The 18,215-nt window shown below is 43.6% G+C and overlaps 1 protein-coding gene across 1 annotated transcript in view; it reads right to left on the reverse strand.

Annotated features, from left to right (window-relative positions):
- Positions 1-9,587: 9,587 nt before the first annotated feature.
- ZNF366 (zinc finger protein 366) overlaps positions 9,588-18,215 on the reverse strand; it is a 49,428-nt gene continuing 40,800 nt past the window's right edge. The window contains exons 4-5 of the mRNA XM_030322761.1: positions 15,801-15,975; positions 9,588-12,932 (exon numbers count right to left, since the gene is read on the reverse strand). Coding sequence (XP_030178621.1) covers positions 12,397-12,932; positions 15,801-15,975 — 711 coding nt within the window. The 3' untranslated portion in view covers positions 9,588-12,396. The remainder of the gene's footprint in view (positions 12,933-15,800; positions 15,976-18,215) is intronic.

Genomic DNA, 18,215 nt, shown 5'->3' on the forward strand with positions numbered 1-18,215 from the left:
AATGGGAAAATAATGGTTGACAAATACCACAGACCCATTTTTAATTTAAGAGTGAGGATCAAGGTTTTGATGAACGAACACTGTTCCATAGTCTTACAGGCTCAGTGGAGGCTTTTATCACTAAACTTAACTGACATTAGTACTAAACTAGCCACATTGGTTCTTGCTCTCCAAACAAACAAATGTCTCATAGAGGTTTTTTGGTTTGGGGGAAGTTTTTACAGTTTAAAATTTGCAACCCTGGACAAGAATATAGTTCCCAGCAACTTGCGTCGTGGCTGGATGTGTGTTCCTCCCACTCCTGCTGTGTGCGTGTGCGTCACCACCCTCCCTGCCCCCACCCAAATGGAAGATGCATTTCTCCCTACTGTTTACAGACAAGTCCCAGGAAAGACCAACCTCAGTCTCTTTGGTACAAGTTTTACAAGGGCCACCCAAGGGTACAGCCAGCTGACTCTAGCTGTTAGGACATCTGACAACTCAGGGTCAAGGGAAAATAGGATCTGAGGCCAAAAAAGAAAATAGACTGGTAAACTGGAGTAAAACAACTGGAATAAAGACTTCCTTTCAAAATTCAAACAGAGTCCTCACCCTTTGAAGGATAGGAGGTACAAAACAATGGCAAGACAACAGGAATAAAAGCCACATAAATCACTGGGCTTTTCAGTTTCTATTTACAAAGAAAAAGCTCCGGGTCATCCTTTATTTTCTGTGTTTATATTCATAAGAAAGAAAAAAAAAAAAAACAAGGAGACTATAAAACTGAGTATGGATCTCAGCATTACCAGCTGAACAGATGAAGGAATTTAAATGTGTTAATTTAAAAATTATGATCACAATGAAATACCGCTTCATACTCATTAGAATGCCTGTTATCCAAAAAATGGAAAATAACTAGTGTTGGAGAGGATGTGGAGAAATTGGAACCTTTGTGCATTGCTGATGGGAATGTAAACTGGTGCAGCTATTGTGGAAAACAGTCTGTCAGTCCCTCAAAAAGTTAAACATAGAATTAGCATATGACCCAGCAATTCCACTTTTAAGTATATACCCCAAAGAATTAAAAGTAGGGACTCAGGTAGATCTTTCCACCCACTGTTCCTGGCACCATTGTTCTCAATAGCCAAAAGGTAAAAACAACACAGCTAGCTGCTCATTACAAGACAGGTGAATGGATAAATGAAATGTGGTCTATTCTATACGTTCAATGGAATACTATTTAGCCTTAAAAAGGAATGAAGTTTTGACACATGCTACAAAATGGATGAACCTTGAAAATATTAATGCTGCATAAAATAAGCCAGACACAAAAGGCAAATATTGTATAATTCCACTTATATGATGGCATCTAGAGTAGTCAAATTCATGGATCCAGAAAGCAGAATGTAGGTTACCAGGGGCTAGGAGTATAGACAGTGGAGAGTTAGTGTTTACTGGGTACAGAGCTTCTGTATGAAACATTTCTGGAAATAGTTAAGTGGTGATAGGTATGAATGAACTTCATGCCACTGGATTACACACTTTAAAATCATTAAAATGGTCATGTCTATGTTATGTATATTTTATCACAATAAAAAGAATATGTCGTCAAACCTGTGAATCGATTCATTACACTTGCAGTGTCATATCAATGTTACCACCAGCTCCTACCACCTCCCAGCGAATAGGGCTTGCGTAGCACAGAGGCAAGGGAAGTGGGAGCTGCCAGTGTTCACCAGCTGCTCAGCTGGCCTTGAACGGCTTTCCTCCACCAGGAACCAGGGGAGATGGGAGCTGCTGCTTGGCTTCCACGTCCCCTGGAATAGCACAGGCTGTGGGGAAAGGAGGCGTTGCACTCACCAGCTGCCCCACCCCATTCCTCCTTACCAAGCAGGGGCTTGGTGGGGGGACCCCTTTCTGGCCACCCACCTGTAGGTTTGCACAGAGCTAGGGAAATGGGAATTGCTGTTTGGCCGTCAAGGTTACCTCAGCCTGCCACAACATGGATCTGGGTAGGTGGGATGGGTGCAGCCAGCCTTTCGCTGTTCCTACTGAGTTCCTGTAGGTTTTGATGAAAAACTATTTCGTAAATTGTTGTCAGCCCTTTGATCAATCTCCAGAGATTTTGTATGATTGTCTTTGCTAATTTTTACTAGCTTAATACATGTCTCTCCAGGGATGAGGTTTCAGTGGGATCCCTGCACCACCATTCTGGAAGCCGCACCTTCTCGGTAGAGCTTCAACTAACCATAATGGAAACATACATATTTTCGAACAGCAGCATTTTGTACAGGTCACTTTGAAGGATCTTCCTTGTAAATTCGTGTGTCAATCTTCTACCTTTCTTACAGTATCCCAAGGAGAAACAGAGATAGTGGTCACATCCAATCTCAGGTTTGTCTAAAAACTTGGAGATGATGTGGTGGTGTCCAAGCCCTTTGCTCAGAGAGCTAACAGTCTGAATAAGAAGCATGATTTGATTAGATAAACCTGAGATCAAAAGTGAAGTGTCCCTGCAGGAAGGTAAGGGGATTAACAGTGTGGAGGCATGCAGAGCTTTTGGAAAGACAAGCCCTTTGAAATCCACAAAATCATCTGCGTCTCAGATAGGGGCTTTGAGTGACTTCTGAGGGGATTAGACCCTGTCCATGGTGTTTGCTTCATAGAGATGCATCATTATTCTCAATGATGTTTATTGAATGTCCCCTCAGAGGCTGGCATTGTAATTATCCGTTTCTAAGTCTCTGCATAGCCTTGCTTTGATTTTGCTTTTTTTTCTCCTTTGAAGACTGTGCTATTGCTGGGGATTTAATATTTCTCTTATTTTATGTTGGTTTTTAAGGAGAAGAGGCAGTTGACTCAATGCTCTGTATATACAGTCTTGTAAAGCCACAGCTGAAGATTTTAAGTATTATCCTGCTTTGGATAACCTGCCACTGTACAAGAAGCTGTTTTCTTTGCTAGACTTGCTACAGGTTGGAAGGGAAGCTGTCCTTCAACAGTGGCAAATGACACAGCTATCATTTCTGCAGGTCCAGAATGATTAATAGGTTTTGCCTCATCCATCCCCTCTTCTGACAAGGTTGGAGAACAGTTTCATTATTACTACTTTCTGGAAGAAGAAACAAAATTATTTGCCAGCATGCTTAAAATGATGAATTGCTAAAATGAAAGAAGTATCTTTATAATCCTTTTAGATGTCTCTTAATGTAGCTCTTCATTTTCCTTCCAAAGACCATTTGTTTATTAAGATCTGCTATGTGAAAACTCGCAATGTGTATTTCAAACATCAGTTTAAAATGATTCTTCAGGTGCAATGCCAGTAACTTTAATAGCCCCCTTTGCAATGCTTCTGTGATCTCCCCGGCACGTCCTTCGAAGCTCCCTCCTGTCTCCCCTTCCCTACCCAAGTGCATTCTGAATAACAAAGAGTTTCTGGCTGGACTTACTGTTTGGGTCAAGTTCAGAGAGTATCCTTGTGTTTCTTTCATCATCTAATAAAGATGGGGGGCGGTGTGGGCAGTGGTCAGGGAAAGCACGTCGTAGAGAGGAAAGGCAAATGGAGATTTTTGATTTAAAGACTGTAGCCCCATCACTTTCTCTTACATAAAAATTGTATTCATCCCACACTTCCTACTGCAAATCACTCTGGTACGACGTGACAATGCAGCAGATACCCAAGGACTTTTCCCACATCACACTACAAACACAGTCACCCTCTCTGGGGAACCTAAGAGAAACTTTTGGGCTTCCACTTCCCCTCCATTTGTTTGAAGGATCAAGAGAACACAGTTCCATTTTCAACAAAAATTAAAAAGGAAAATCATGAAAAGAGCCAGCGTCCTCTTTTTTTCTCTCTCTTAATATATTGTTGCATCCAGGGAAGAGGAAGCAGTGAGCGCCACTGATACTGGGTCCCCAGGGACCCTATAAGGGTCACTCCCCAGCTATCAAATGAGCATGTCTTCCTCCACTTGCACAGCAAGTTTGTAATGGGACTGGAAGTTACTTTTGGCTCAGCTCTACTGTGCAAAAATATGCAATGCCATGGTGCTTCAGAGATTCAGGCTGTGTTCACACCTGGGTTTTCGTAGGGAAGATAGTTTTCAGTTTTAAGGCTTTAGAGATTTGAAAAGCCATTAGCCATATTCCTGCCAGCTTCCATAGGCCTTGATAAGATGTGTGTGTTCCTTAAGGACAGGAGCAAATTCCTTCCACACATTTTTGTTTTTTATTTCTTCTTTAGGTACTGTCGGTGGTGCCAATGGGCCAGTTCAGTTTGGGACTTAAAATATGACAACATCTCATTTATTCTGCATTGTTGCAAAGTAATGTGTGCACTGGATAAAAATGGTCAGATGACTGAACTGTCACTCTTCGAAGAATTTAAAATGAAATGTATTTGGAGTGCATTTAGTTAATAAATAGGTAGAGATGATTAACCTGTTCTTTGACCATGCAAGTTCATTATTATTAACATGCTTTTACTGGCTGCATCAGAGATGCAGGGCCTATAGGGATGAAAAGGACTTTCTGCAGCCTCACTTACGGTCTTGGAGTCTTTCCTTGGTTTTCTGATTTCTAACTGTGTGCTCATTTGTCCTCACTTCTGCCATTCCTTCCCAGGATCTGTGTCTGACAAGCTTCATTGTCGTCTTTGGTCCAAACTACTTCACCAGCAACTGTAACCCAGAACAAAACTGAGAGAAACCAGATTGCTTAATTCTACATACATTACTTGGTAAATATGCTCTCTTGTCAAATGAGTAAAAAGCATGGGTTTTATGATAGCCCTGAGACTCTGATTCATCCCTTCTATCATTATGTGAGGAGATGGGCTTTATAGTAAGTGGCATTTTGTGCTTAGAAAAATACATATTTTTGTTACTATTATAATTAGCCTTCAACAGAACAAGTCACTTGGACCCCCAAAACAGATTTTGAACTCTTCCTTGCTACCTCCTTAATCAAGGCCAATGTTATCTCTCACAGACTATTAAAACTGCCTCCTACAGGTCTCCCAATATTATTCTGGCTTCCTTCCAACCCATCCTCCACACTTTAGTCAAAATGAATTTTGGAACATGTTAATCTCATTATCTTGCCCTCATTGCCCAGTGGCTTTCCATGTCAACCTCACCCTACATCACTCTCCCTCTCCTGCTATGTGCTGCCCACACCATCTTCTCTCTTTGGCCGTGTTCTCTATACCACAGTCCTTTGTGCATGCTGTCTTCTCTGTCTGGAATGCTCTTCTCCCAGTTTTCCCCATGGTTGGCTCCTGATGTCCTTAAGTTCTCAAATTAAATATAAGTTTTTCAGACAGACAATTCCTAACCACTGTAACTAAAGTAGGTATTCCCAATTATTCTCTGTCTAGGGTGGATAGACATATGGGAGTGAACACAAGTATGAAAATCTTTGTATCACATATTAACATCCATTAGGTCACATGCACCACGAAAGAGACATTTAAAAATCAGGCAGACAATGACTTTGCCAGTTGACTTCAGCCCTCTGTCAACAGCCACTACAGTGCTAAAACAAAAAACATATGAATGAAGTGGCCACAGTAACAGATATGGAGGCCATACATGGGCCCAACAGCATGAAGTACATTTGCCAAGGCTGATCTAACTCCTATCACTGCTGAATATCCAACATGCCAGCAACAGAGCCTGGTGCTGAGCTTCCAATATGGCATCATTGCTCATGAAGATCAATCAATCACTTAGTGAGAAGTTGACTATATTGAATCCTTTTCATCTTGAAGAGCGAGTGGTCTTTTGGTCGTAGGAATGGACACATACTTCCAAGGGTAGAAAAAGGAGTTGGTCCCACCTGTCTGCACTGACAGTGACCACTGTTCTACTTTTCATCCCTGTAACTCTGCATTCTGCAGGGTTAGAATTCTCATCCTCACAAAGGGATACACTTTCACTCGGGGACATAGCAAGATTATCCATTGAATTATAAGCTACAGCTGCCATGTGGGCATTTTTTGCTCCTTGTCTTCAGGGACCAGCAGACAAGGAAAAGAGTCACCATTCTGGCACAGGTAATCAACCCAATCATCAGGAGGGAGAAGGCTGTTGTCACAAAACGGGTCATGGAGGAATAAGTGTGGAACCCTAGTAACCCATCGCGGTTTCTTTTGGTACTTCTCTTCCCACTTGTGACTAAAAGAACAAGTGCAGCAACCCCTTGCTGAAAAGGGCATGTGTCTTAGTCCACTTGGGCTGCGATAACAAAATACATAGACTGAGTGGCTCAAGCAGTAACATTGATTTCTCACAGTTCTGGAGGTTGGGAATTTCAAGATCAAAGTGCCGCCAGGTTCTTTGTCTAATGAGGGCCTGCTTCCTGTTTTGCAAATGGCTGCCTTCTTGCTGTGTCCTTAAATGGTGCAGAAAGTCCTCACATGGCTCTGGTCTCCTCTCCTTGTAAGTGCACTAAGCCCATCATGGAGGGGCTTCCATCTTCATGACTTCATCTAAACCTAATTACCTCCCAAAGGCCCTACCTCCAGATACCATCACTCTAGGGTTAAGGGCTTCAACATGTAAATCTGGGGTGGGAGGACACAACAACAGAGCAACATGGTGGTGAGGCTCAGATGCTTTGGGGATGAGGATATGGGTCACAGTACCTGAAAAGCCACTGAGACTGGCAGAGGTGATATCTGATGGTGACAGGGATGCAGACAGGTAATGGAGGAAGGAGAAAATAAGCACGAGCTATTTCTCCTAGACTAATTACAGGAGTGGGGGCTAAAGCTGATCCCACTCATCTTCCTCTTCTAAGTTTTCCTTGAGAAAGAGAGACCCACTGGTATCCTGGAGGAGATGCCCCATGAATATATAAAAAGAAGTGGGTAGGAGTGAGGCAAAGGGTGGGCTGTGGTAGACACAGAGATGAGCTAAGCAGTGTCTCTTCAAGGAAGGACTTGTACCGAGCTGTGGGGAGTGCAGTCAGCAGACAGCCTCCAGCTACTGGCTCCTTCAGGGTCTGTCCCTGCTACAGAGATCCTGAGATCATGCCCTTCCCAGGGCAGCCCATACCTGGTGACTGAGCGAGGTGGGTGTCAAAAGGCCTGGACATCACTGCCCAACCTGGTGCAACTTTTGGTGGGCAATCCTTGCCCAGAACTGCCTGCTATGTTGGGTGAGGCTTGGTCACAGTTTGCCTTCTCTCTTTATTCAGTCTTCTTTCCTGCCCTTTCTTTTCACTGCTGCTAATCCCTATTAAACATCTTGCGCCCAGATTTGTCTCATCATCTACTTGCAAAGAAACCAACCTGGTATAGGCTACATGCTTTGGGAGCAGATGAAATTTGCTAACTAGGTCATTTGGAGGAAGTTATTTCACTCTGTTGCACCTCCATTTCTTCTTCAGTAAAATGGAAATAACAACATTTGCCTCTCAGGGTCATGTGAGGTTAAATAAAATCAAGTGTGTTGGGGCGCCTGGGTGGCGCAGTCGGTTAAGCGTCCGACTTCAGCCAGGTCACGATCTCGCGGTCCGTGAGTTCGAGCCCCGCGTCAGGCTCTGGGCTGATGGCTCGGAGCCTGGAGCCTGTTTCCGATTCTGTGTCTCCCTCTCTCTCTGCCCCTCCCCCGTTCATGCTCTGTCTCTCTCTGTCCCAAAAATAAATAAACGTTGAAAAAAAAAAAAAATTAAAAAAAAAAATAAATAAATAAAATCAAGTGTGTAATTACTTGGCACGGTGCTTGGTGTTTTAGAGTGTATAACGTTTAAGAGAGAAGCTTTCTCAGAAACGGCAACTTCCCATGCCGACACAGCTTTGTGAGTTCTCTGTTGAGAACTTCTCTGTTGAGAAGTGTTCAGTTTTCTGGCCACTGTGTTGATAACAACGGCAAATTCTTACATAGCAGACACAGTGAGCCAAACACTTTTCAAGTGTCTTGCATATACTAACTCATTTAACCCACAAACAACTTGATCAGGAAGGTTCCTAATCCCATTTTACAGATGAGGAAACTGAGGCACAGAGGTTCTCAAACTGGTTCACAGGTCTCAAAAGTTGCAAGTAGCAGAGCTGGGCTTCAAATCCAGGAACCTGACACCAGAATCTGTGTCAGGTGCTCATGCCCAGTATAGTACATGGCCTCTTGGGTCAACTTTATCCTAGAAAGAGCTTGATGCAGAATAAGGTAATCTTGCCGCTAACCTCCTACTTCCTCATGACACCCTTCCAGAACTAGTTTTTCTGAATGGGAAATAAAAAGAGGATGAGGAAGATGTCACCTGCCTGCAGATAGTCTGAGGTTCACTAGTCCTCTGTGAAGCCTTGAGACAGGGAGAATCCAAAATCTGTGTCTTCCTGGGATTGAGGCCCCAACCAAACGGAACCTCCCTGGCAGAAGGTATGAGAGTAGGAATGAGAGACACTGACAATGGCAGTTTCCTTGTGAAATTTCGGGCATTTGCAAATAATCAACTCAGCCTTTTCAACAAGTCTTTATTTTGCTTAAATTAACAAAACATAGGTTACATGCTATTTTCAGGTAAACTGCTTTATCACTGAAGCAGAAAGCGATATTCACAACTTGGGTTGCTACACATTTGGAGTTTTAGTTTTTAAATAGCAAGCCAGAATTCTGTACAAAATCAACATTTGGTGTAATGTTGTCCAAATATGTGAAGGATTTTAAATGTTAGCTGTGTTACATTTTGTTCCAGCAAAGCAGACAAAGATCATGATTCAAAACGCGATGTTAATATTTTATTAAATGCCTTTAGGGCTTAATAAATACAGTATGCACATTGGGCTTTCTCATGCAGCTACTCATATACAAATATACCAGATACCCTTGTGGGGTTATGGAAGGTCAGCCTCAGTCTCATGGCCAGTAGGGAGTCAAATTTTTAAAAAGAAAGAATGAAAGAGGAATTAGAAGGCAAACAGAGGGGGGTAATTATAGGCCTGAATAAAAAGGATAAAAGAAAAATATGCCTCTTGGCTGGTCAGTTGGCTGTTTCAGAGTGACAATGGTCAAAAGCCTGGAAAGCATTTGGTAGTGACCTATTTTCAGAGTGTCACAAGGAGATGAATGCCATGCTGTCCTGGCCCTTAGAGTGCTGGTAACCTTGGATGGTTTTATCCTTAATTCTCTCTAGATGATCCCCATGGGCTCTCCTTCAGGTGTGCATTCTGGCTAATTAGCTCATCAGGCAAGTTTGGCCAACTCTTCCCTTAGCTCTGCACTTAGGCACAGGGTGTCCATATAATTGGTCACCCAAACTGGGATACTTTTTTTAAAATTTTATTTGTATTTATTTTGAGAGAGAGCTAGAGAGCAAGTGGGGGAAAGTCAGAGAGAGAGGGAGGCAGAAACCCAAGGAGACTGGGCACTGTCAGCACAGAGCCTGATGCGGGCTCCAACTCCCAAACCATGAGATCACGACCTGAGCCAAAATCAAGAGCTCAATGCTTAACTGACTGAGCCACTCAGACACCCTTAAGATCCTATTTATTTTTTAAGTGTACTTGTTTATTGAGAGAGAGAGAGTGAGAGAGAATCCTAAGCAGGCTCTGCACAGTCAATGCGGAGCCTGACTCAGGGCTCAGTCTCATGAACCTCAAAATCATGACCTGAGCCAAAACCACGACTCAGACATTCAACCAACTGAGCCACCCAGGCACCCAAACTGGGATACTTTTGAGAGTTAAAGTGACACTCTTAGTAATTACTCTGGGACAAAGCTATAAAGCAGGGTTGTTCCAGGTAAACCAGGAGGTTGGTCACTCAACAACATACAATACCAAGATTTTGGCCACATTTCTCACAGAGTCAGTGTATATTTACCCTCAGGCTAGATCTAATTAAGTCTCTCATACCCAGAGTTAAGAACTAAAAACAGGCTTTATAATATACTTCATAACACTTTTTAAATTACTTTCCTTAGATATTTTTTTCTCCCTCAAAATGAAATTTTACTTGGAAGGCTAACATGAAAAACAAATGAAATTTGAACCACTTTGAGTGAAGTGGGAATGAGGGCTGAGAGTCTCTCCTTCTTCCCTGGCAGCTCTGGAGGGACCCAAGAGGGACCTCTGACTCCTCGATCTACAATTTGGAAACCTCCATTCTAGACCGTGCTCTCTCCATCTCAACATGAACTTGTTCCTCAAACATACCCACATGATTCATTTGGTTGGAAAAGACTAGAGTTTGCTATTCTGGATTTCCTGGTTCCTGTTCCAGCCTGTTCCTGTACCATACCCAGAATGAACCGGAAGTCTGCAGCCCTTACAGTATGTCTTTGACACAGGGCTACTGAAAGAATGAACACGTAACAGGACCCCAAGAGCCGGAGGCCTCACAGACCATGCTGCCAGCCTTGTGAGTGATGTCATCAGAGGCACTAATGAGCGATGTTCAAAATGAACGGAAGGCAAGTTGCCCCTCTGAAGACTTGGAAGAGTTTCCTGGCACAGAGCTGTGCTTGCACCACAGAAACCCACACTATTCCACTCACCATCCCCTTTGCAGGTGCTTGACCTCAGGGCATGGGTGGCAATAGGAAAGCCAGGCAGCTTTGGCACTTTGTCATGGTGGTGAGGCTGAAAGAAAGAGCTTTAAGCAAGGTAGCAGGAGAAATGTGTCAAGATTGACAAAGCCCACGGGTGGATGATTTGAAGTAGATGCGGCTGAGGGGGAAGCACCTTGGCCAAAAGAAAAAGCCACATCCAGCAGTCAGAGATGGGCCAGGTGGTCTAAAGAAATGTACTGGGAACTTTAGGAGAAGAGAAAGCAAAGTAATAAACAGTACCTACCTCTACGAATAAGAGTTGAGACTACCAACCAAGAGGCAGTTTTTACATAAACACAGACACAGTACCAGAGGGTTACTGCTTACGGCTAGTCACAGGTATGCGACATCCTGTAGGCACTGCTTTATTCGGCACCCATGCCTAAGGAAAGCCTACTGCTGGGCTCAAGCCACCCACGGTAGTCTTCACCCCTGACTAGAATCACGATTCAAGCATCTAGGAAGAAATAATTAGTCACTGTAGGCGGGCTGTGTATTTTTAGACTTATTAAGTGACCATAAACATCACAGGCATCATCTTCTAGTACAAAATTGTGTGATTATACAAGAGTATGTGTGTGTGTGTGTTGTGTGTGTGCATGTGCGTGTGCGTGTTCATGTCAAGAGGCTCTTACAGAACAGGTGAGAAGCCCTAAATCAGCAGGATGGTTTCAAGGTCTCCTACTCCATATTTTAATGAATCTGAAGGCAGAAACAAATATTTATGGAGTCCCTGGGAGGAGTCTTGGGAGCCACCATTTTAACCTCGTCCATCTTTCTCAACCCTGGCTGCACAGAAGAATCCTCTGGGGGAAACTTTTAAACAAATACCCATATTGGGGCTCCACTAGACCAATGAAATCAGACTCTCAGCAGCTGAGGCTCAGCCTTGGTATTATTTTTTAAGGTTCCCCTAGATGATTCTGATATGCAGGCAGCTTTGAGAACACAGCCCAGAATCTGCTTACCAGTAACTACCTGATGGTTAGCATAATACTCTAAATAAGCAGTGATCAGATTTCAAGAATTCCTCCCCACATCCCTGGTCTGGCACTGAGAAGAAACCCACTGCACCTAAGGCTTCCTGCAGCTGCCTTGTGGGGCATGAGGCCTCAGAGCAAGGTCTCCAGGAGGGGGCTCTGCTCAGGACACAAGGGGTGAGCTGGGACACACTGACCACTTTGGGGACCATCTGAAAATGCGCGCCACAAGCCATACCTGATGACGGAAGCTGCTGCGGAACAAGGCAGACCCAGGCAAGGATCTAAGTTCTGCTGGGTTTTCATTAGTTAAAATTATTCCTGTTTTCTTAAACATGTGGAAACTACTTGAGAATATTCTCTTCAATACCTCACCCTCCTTTGTCATTTTTGGCATTGTGGATGATTCAATAAAGGTGATTTTTATATATACAACTACTAATATTTTCATCTATCTGGAAAAATATTATAACTTCCACACATTCAACTAAATCATCATTAATAAGGTAACATGTCAAGCACCATATTTTTGCAACTAAAAAGAAATCTACCATGTATTATGTATTAGTCAAAGGAAAACAATTTCTAAAAGCACCTCAGCATCTGCTTAGAATTAGGTATCTAGAGTATGTACAGCTTATTATACTGGAGAAGCATGAAATAGCACTGAAGAAGCCCCCGCATGCATGTTAAAAATCAAGGGCCCAAGGAACGACCTGAGAAGCATTTGTATTAGTGAGGACAATCCCTGCTCGTTTAGTCCAGGCCATTTGTAAAGATCTGCGCCATTTGCCAGTCTCCAGCAAATGACAGCTCGTGCAGAAAGCTATATTTGAACTGCCTATTCTCATTTTCCAAATGTAATTTTAGAGCTGTCCACTTAGATACCTAAAAGCACTGCTTGTTTTTCCATTTTCCTCTCCAGTAATTCCTTTAAACTCTCATCTCTGTGCTTGAAGTACAGGTAATCAGAAAAGGAGGGGCCCCTCCGAGCACTCTGCAGAGCCCTGAGACGGAGACACTCTTCCTTGTGGGCAGATTCTCTCTCCAGGCTGCCCTCTGCCCCCAGGCTGTCCTTGCTCCTCTCCTGGTGCTCTCTGTTTGGCTTGTCCTCCTTTTCCTCCTCACAGGTGTCCTCAAGCACCCTGGAAGCCTGCTCGGGCTGGGTGGTGAGATCCTGGGGGGTGCAGGGCTGCCTGGGTTGGGGGTCCAGGCCGGGGCTGTCTCTACCCAATTCATAGCTATTGTCCTCCTCCTCTTCCTCATGGCAGGAGCTGCCCCGGGCACTCTCCCCATCTGACTGGAATGCCGGCCCCTTCACTCCACGCTTCTGGGAAAGGTCAAAGGGCTCCTCCTGCTCCAGACCCCTCAGCACTCCTGCTGTCTGTGCCAGGGCGATTCGCCCCCTTCCAAAACCTGTGAGAGCAAAAGCAATGTTCAGGTCCCAGGAAAAGCTGTGAAAATGGGCCACTGGGTGGTACCCAAGGCCATTTAGTATAGTTTGATTTTGCATTTTAAAGATAAATTCCCAGTAAGGCTGTGGAGAGATGGGCCTTGTCACAGATGAAGTTTGCATCCGTGTAACTTCCTTAAGGTAAATTTGGCAACATGCACTAAATGCTTAAAATAAACATAGCTCTGACTTAGCAATTATGCCACTGAGAATTTAAACTATGAAAACAATCAGACAGGTGCACAAAATATATGTGTAAGGATGCTCATCACCACATTTTTTCTGGTGAAACTGAAATGATGGAGGTTTTTTAGATAAATAATACACTGAACCATGTGTAGAAGATGTAGAGACCTACAAATGGTTATAAAAAGGTATTCTCTATATATTTTAAGTAAAAATCATATATACCATATATATTTATAGTGTAGACCCAATTTTATCTATCTTTATCAAAATATCTGGAAGAATTTACATCCAAATCTCAAAAATTCCATGATTCGGACATTTTTCTCTTCAATTCTAATGTCTTTCTTATTTTCAGTGAGCAAATATTTTACCTGAAGAAGAAATAAAATCATAACAAAGGTATTTTCATCTTGAAAAAAATGCATGAAAATATACCATTTGGGGACAAGAAGGCCGCCCCATAACCAGTGGTCCTAAGCACAGACTGGAGAGGGCACAAAGAGATCCCCTTGAGGAACTCTAAAGCCCCTGTGTCCAACTACAAGCATCCCTGCTATTGGGCACAGTGATGCAAAAGGGTCTCACTTTTAGTTTCAGTTGGAAGGCCCTGTTGGGAGGGACTTTTCAGGAGCCAGAAACACATAGTAGGGCTCCGCCTAATTTGATCTTGCAGGTCTCTGCCCCTGGTGAGCCAACAGCCAGGCCCTGAGGAAGAGGCGGGCAGAACCAGGCTTTTGGCGTGGGGGCAGACGTCCAGGTCTGCTTGCCTTATGATATCGTCAGGCAATGAATCTGTCTATAGCTTTAATCTTGTCAGGGGCATGGGAGGCTCTTTTTAATCTGAGTCATGATTTTTGAGCCATTTCAAACACTAGAGTGAAAAAGCACTAACACCTTTTGTAGATGAAAACATTTAAATTGTTGAAAGTCTGTTAACTTTCAAAGCATCTCTCTGATACATAGTGATGCTCTTTATTTTTTCAGAAGAATGACAGAGTCCTTAGGTGCCTTTTAGGATTTGAGCATCCATATGGGGTAAGTTGTGGTGACCAGGTTAAGCTTTCAAACGGATGAACATCTCACCATTGCCTTCTGTCCCCAACCCCGGCAACTGAACAAACTTCACCTATTCTGGAAAAATCCAGGTCTAGGTTGGAAATTGGCTCAGGCAACTAGAGATGCAAAGAACAATTCAGGAGAAAACCAGTCTCAGGGAAAGAAAACTGCTTTTGTTTTTTAACCGGAATATTTTCAGGGCTTTTGCCTAAACTCTGGGCTTTGTTTTATGATGACCACAGTTCCCTGTAACTCAGGAGCACTATAAGCTCAGTTGGTGAAAAATATGAAAACTATAATTATTCTGTTTCATGCTGCAGGTGTATGTGTGCATCTTATTTATGAATACATGTGCCTGCTTGACCAGCTCTCTGGAAAGGGTAAGAGAAGCAGGCAACACGAACAAATCTGTGTTTGCCTGGTGTAGTGAGCACTGGTGTAATTCAGAAATTCCCGAGTTGGGATCCCAGTTCTGCCTTCAGACCTGTTGTGCCCCCTTGGCCTCGGTCTCCTCTTATATAAAATGAGAACAACAGTCTACCTTGGGACATTGTGGGCACAAGCAATAGGATTTCTGAAGTGCCTACTGCCGTGCTTTAATCATACTAGTATCAGCAAACAGTGGTTAACATGATTTTGTAAGGTCCATAAATGTGTGTCTTCTCTCCTCACACACAGACCTTCTAGGGAACAAAGATGGTCTCATCCCCCCAGTATCTTCTGCAGCGCCTAGGGCTCTGCTTTGGATACAGGTGCATTTATTGCCTGTTCATTAAAGGACTGCTTGATTAAGTAACTAGAGAACAACCTGGTGAACTCAGTGGATCTGGAACATAAACTCGTCACAGCTAAGGGCTGTGGCACTGAGGGGGCGAGAACTGCTTAGCAGTTCACTTCGGGCTCAGTGGGGGAGACGGAAGCCCCTGCTCTGCAGATGGGCCAGTGAGCCCTGCCAAGCAGGAAAGCCGTCCCTGGGTGCATCTAGTTATGAACAGGAGACCCAGCCTGCTACACACACCCTTCTGTGGAGGCAGAGCTTACATGCCTGTTTTTTAGAAAGGAAAGAAAAAGAAAAAACCACATGTCCTTTAAGAGCAGTGCGATGAAATGGATACAATAAAGGCTTTAATGTCAGGAAGGTCTGTGTTCCAATCCTGACTCAGCCACTTTTTCAGTTGAGCAACTTTGGGCAAATCACTCTCTTGAAGCCTCAGTTCCCCCCATCTGTAAAATGGGGATAATATAAGTTCCTCCAGCCTTGAGTTGCTGTCAAGATTAAAGGAGGCAAGGCACCTGATGTGGTGTCTGAAGCAAGAGCTAATAATCGTACTGACTGGAGTGGTTATGATGTTCTCATCTGTCCTCTGTAATTCGCTTTTACTTACTACCTTCAGATAGTACTACTGTATTTGTTAGAATAACACTAAGCCTGTTTCTGCTCCTCTGCTGTGGTCTTGACACTATGATCCCTTTTTCAACAATAAGAATACCCCCCCACAATAAAGCCCCCTAAAAACAAGTTGAGCTTCCTTTTTTGTCATCCACCAGCCCCAGCAGCCTTGGGTGCTTCCTGGAAGAGTGATTACCTTGAGAATGGAGGCCCCGCTCCATGACTCCATGCTTGACTTTCATGTGGCGTGTCAGGTTCCCCTTTAAGGTGAATTTGCTTGGGCAGTAGAGACACTTGAAGGGTTTGCTGTCAGAGTGCAGGTGCATGTGGCCCATTAGGTTGTGCATCCGGTTGAATTCCTTCCCACACAGCTGTCAGAAACAATGAAGAGGATGAGACAGGTTACTCATGGAGGTGGGTCCTGCCCAGGTGAACCCACACCTAGGCCTGCATGAGGACGGATGTGCCTTCACTTTGTTTGGATCTTGGCATTTTAAGTGGCCTCCAAGTAGAATGTCCCCAGTGAAGTCAGGGAGGGTCTGGACTGCGCCCAGGCCCAGAGGTGGAGCAGGGAGGGATGGATTCATGGGCTTGTGTTCCTATCACACAGGGATTTTTCAACTCATGGCAAAACTTGCAAAGCTAGTAAGGCTTCTCTCGAATTCAAGCTGCAGAAAAGGAGAAAAGCTGAGCTGAGAAGCAATTGCTCAAAGTGTGCTTCATTTTAATAATAAGTATATGATTACCTGTTTAATATTTATGGAACGTTTATAACATGGAAGATACTGTCCTAAGTCTACCATGGAATATCACATTTAATTATATCGATCGTATAAGGTGGGTGCTGTATCATCCCCATTTTACAGATGGGCAAACTGAGGGATTAAGGCACTTGGCCAAGGCACACAGCTAATGGGTGCTGAAGCTGGGATAATGAACCCAGGCCACTAGACACCAGAAGTCACATGGTCAACCACCACACCATCCTCTGTGCCCTCAATATAACTCTTCTGTTAGACTGTATCATGCAATGCATTTCTAATTTTTTAATTTGCTTATTATTGGAACAGATAGCAAAGTTAGAAGGAACAAAAGAGAGATCTAAAGAAGGAGTGTGTCTTTTTCTCTGGGTAGAGATTTGAAGTCCTGGAAATATTATCTCAGGTGTAAACATGTTTTATTCATTTCTTTCTCTTTTTTTTGTCATTTTGTCATTTCTATTTCTAACAAAGTGCAGATGCATGATGGATCAGAAAAGTGGTTCTCCAACTTCTTTTGAGAGAACAGAACTGCCTTTTCAAAGGCAATTCATGCAGATACGGAAGGTATAAAACAGAGTCCACTGCTCTGGGTGCTTTCCGCCCTCTTCCTGTCCCCCGGCCCTAGCAGAGCAGGGTTTGGAGAACCCAGCCCTTCCTTGGCTGTGCTGGGAGGAATACAGAGAAGGGTTTTGTGTCTGTGCTCAGGCCCGAGTGTTAAGGAGGGAACATTTTCCTTCCCTCCCTAACCTCAGAGGCCCATGCTGTGAGGGCAGTGATATGGAGTGAAAGATCCTTGGAGAGAGAAGTCAGGGCACAGTGGCCCCTGAGGCTGACACCAGTTTTCCTTTTGCACTGAGAGACATTTTCAGGGACGATGTTGGGGGTACTGGATTGGGTATTTATGAATGAAGGCACTGTTTTCTTCAGGTGGCCACGGAGATGGGAGTTACAGGAGCCATGGAAGAGTGCGTAGACCTAACAAACAGAGACGTAGGAAGACCAACTGCAAAGAATGCTAGGTGGTAAGAGGCAGCCAGCTGGGGTGACAACTTTGTCACAGATAATCCACCCATGGATAATGAATAATTGTTTCTGTGTTTTTAAATGATTCACATTTGGGACTTTTAAGTACTTTTCCCCTTTTTACTTCCTTACTGGCAAGAATGAACTTGGCATACTGGTGTCCCACACTCAGTGTTCAGAGTAGCTGCACAGCACATTCATTTGGAAAAGGTGACCTGAGAGGGGAAAGGCTGGGAGTATTGATCTAACTTTAACATCCCTACATGTGGGATGGATACTCGCTTTCTTTTATTCTCAATAGAGACAGTTTCATAAGATGCATCAGTCTGTGATTCAACTTTGCACAGGTGAAAGTTCTGGCAGAGTATTATTTATTAGTTTAGTATATCCAGTTCTCTATCCTGGCCAAGGGGGGAAAAAGCTTTGAATCTACTGATTTGAATTAGCTTTGAATCTACATTAGGTATTTCCAGTCTTGAGTCATTTTAGAAAAAGGAGATCTCATTTGGTTCATGGGACGGTTCCTGATTATTTGGAGTGAGCCTGCAGCAAAAGATCCGAGAACAGCACAAGCCATGGGTGATTAAACATAAGACAAAAAGGAGGAGAGAAGCTGGAGGCTGGAAGATTAATTAGACTACTGCACTAGTCCAAGCTTGGATGAGTCTCATGGTCGTTTAAGCTAGAAAGAATTGAAGAGATGGGTGCCTTCTGTACTTCGCTCCTATAAAGGGGTAGGGATTCTACTTTTAGTTACTATCTCTGGTTGCTGAGATATCAGAAGCTGGACTAGTCTGAAAGGTCTTTATAAAGGAGAATTTTAGCTC

This window comes from Lynx canadensis, chromosome A1 (genome assembly GCF_007474595.2).
Source record: "Lynx canadensis isolate LIC74 chromosome A1, mLynCan4.pri.v2, whole genome shotgun sequence".
NCBI classification, from domain to species: Eukaryota; Metazoa; Chordata; class Mammalia; order Carnivora; family Felidae; genus Lynx; species Lynx canadensis.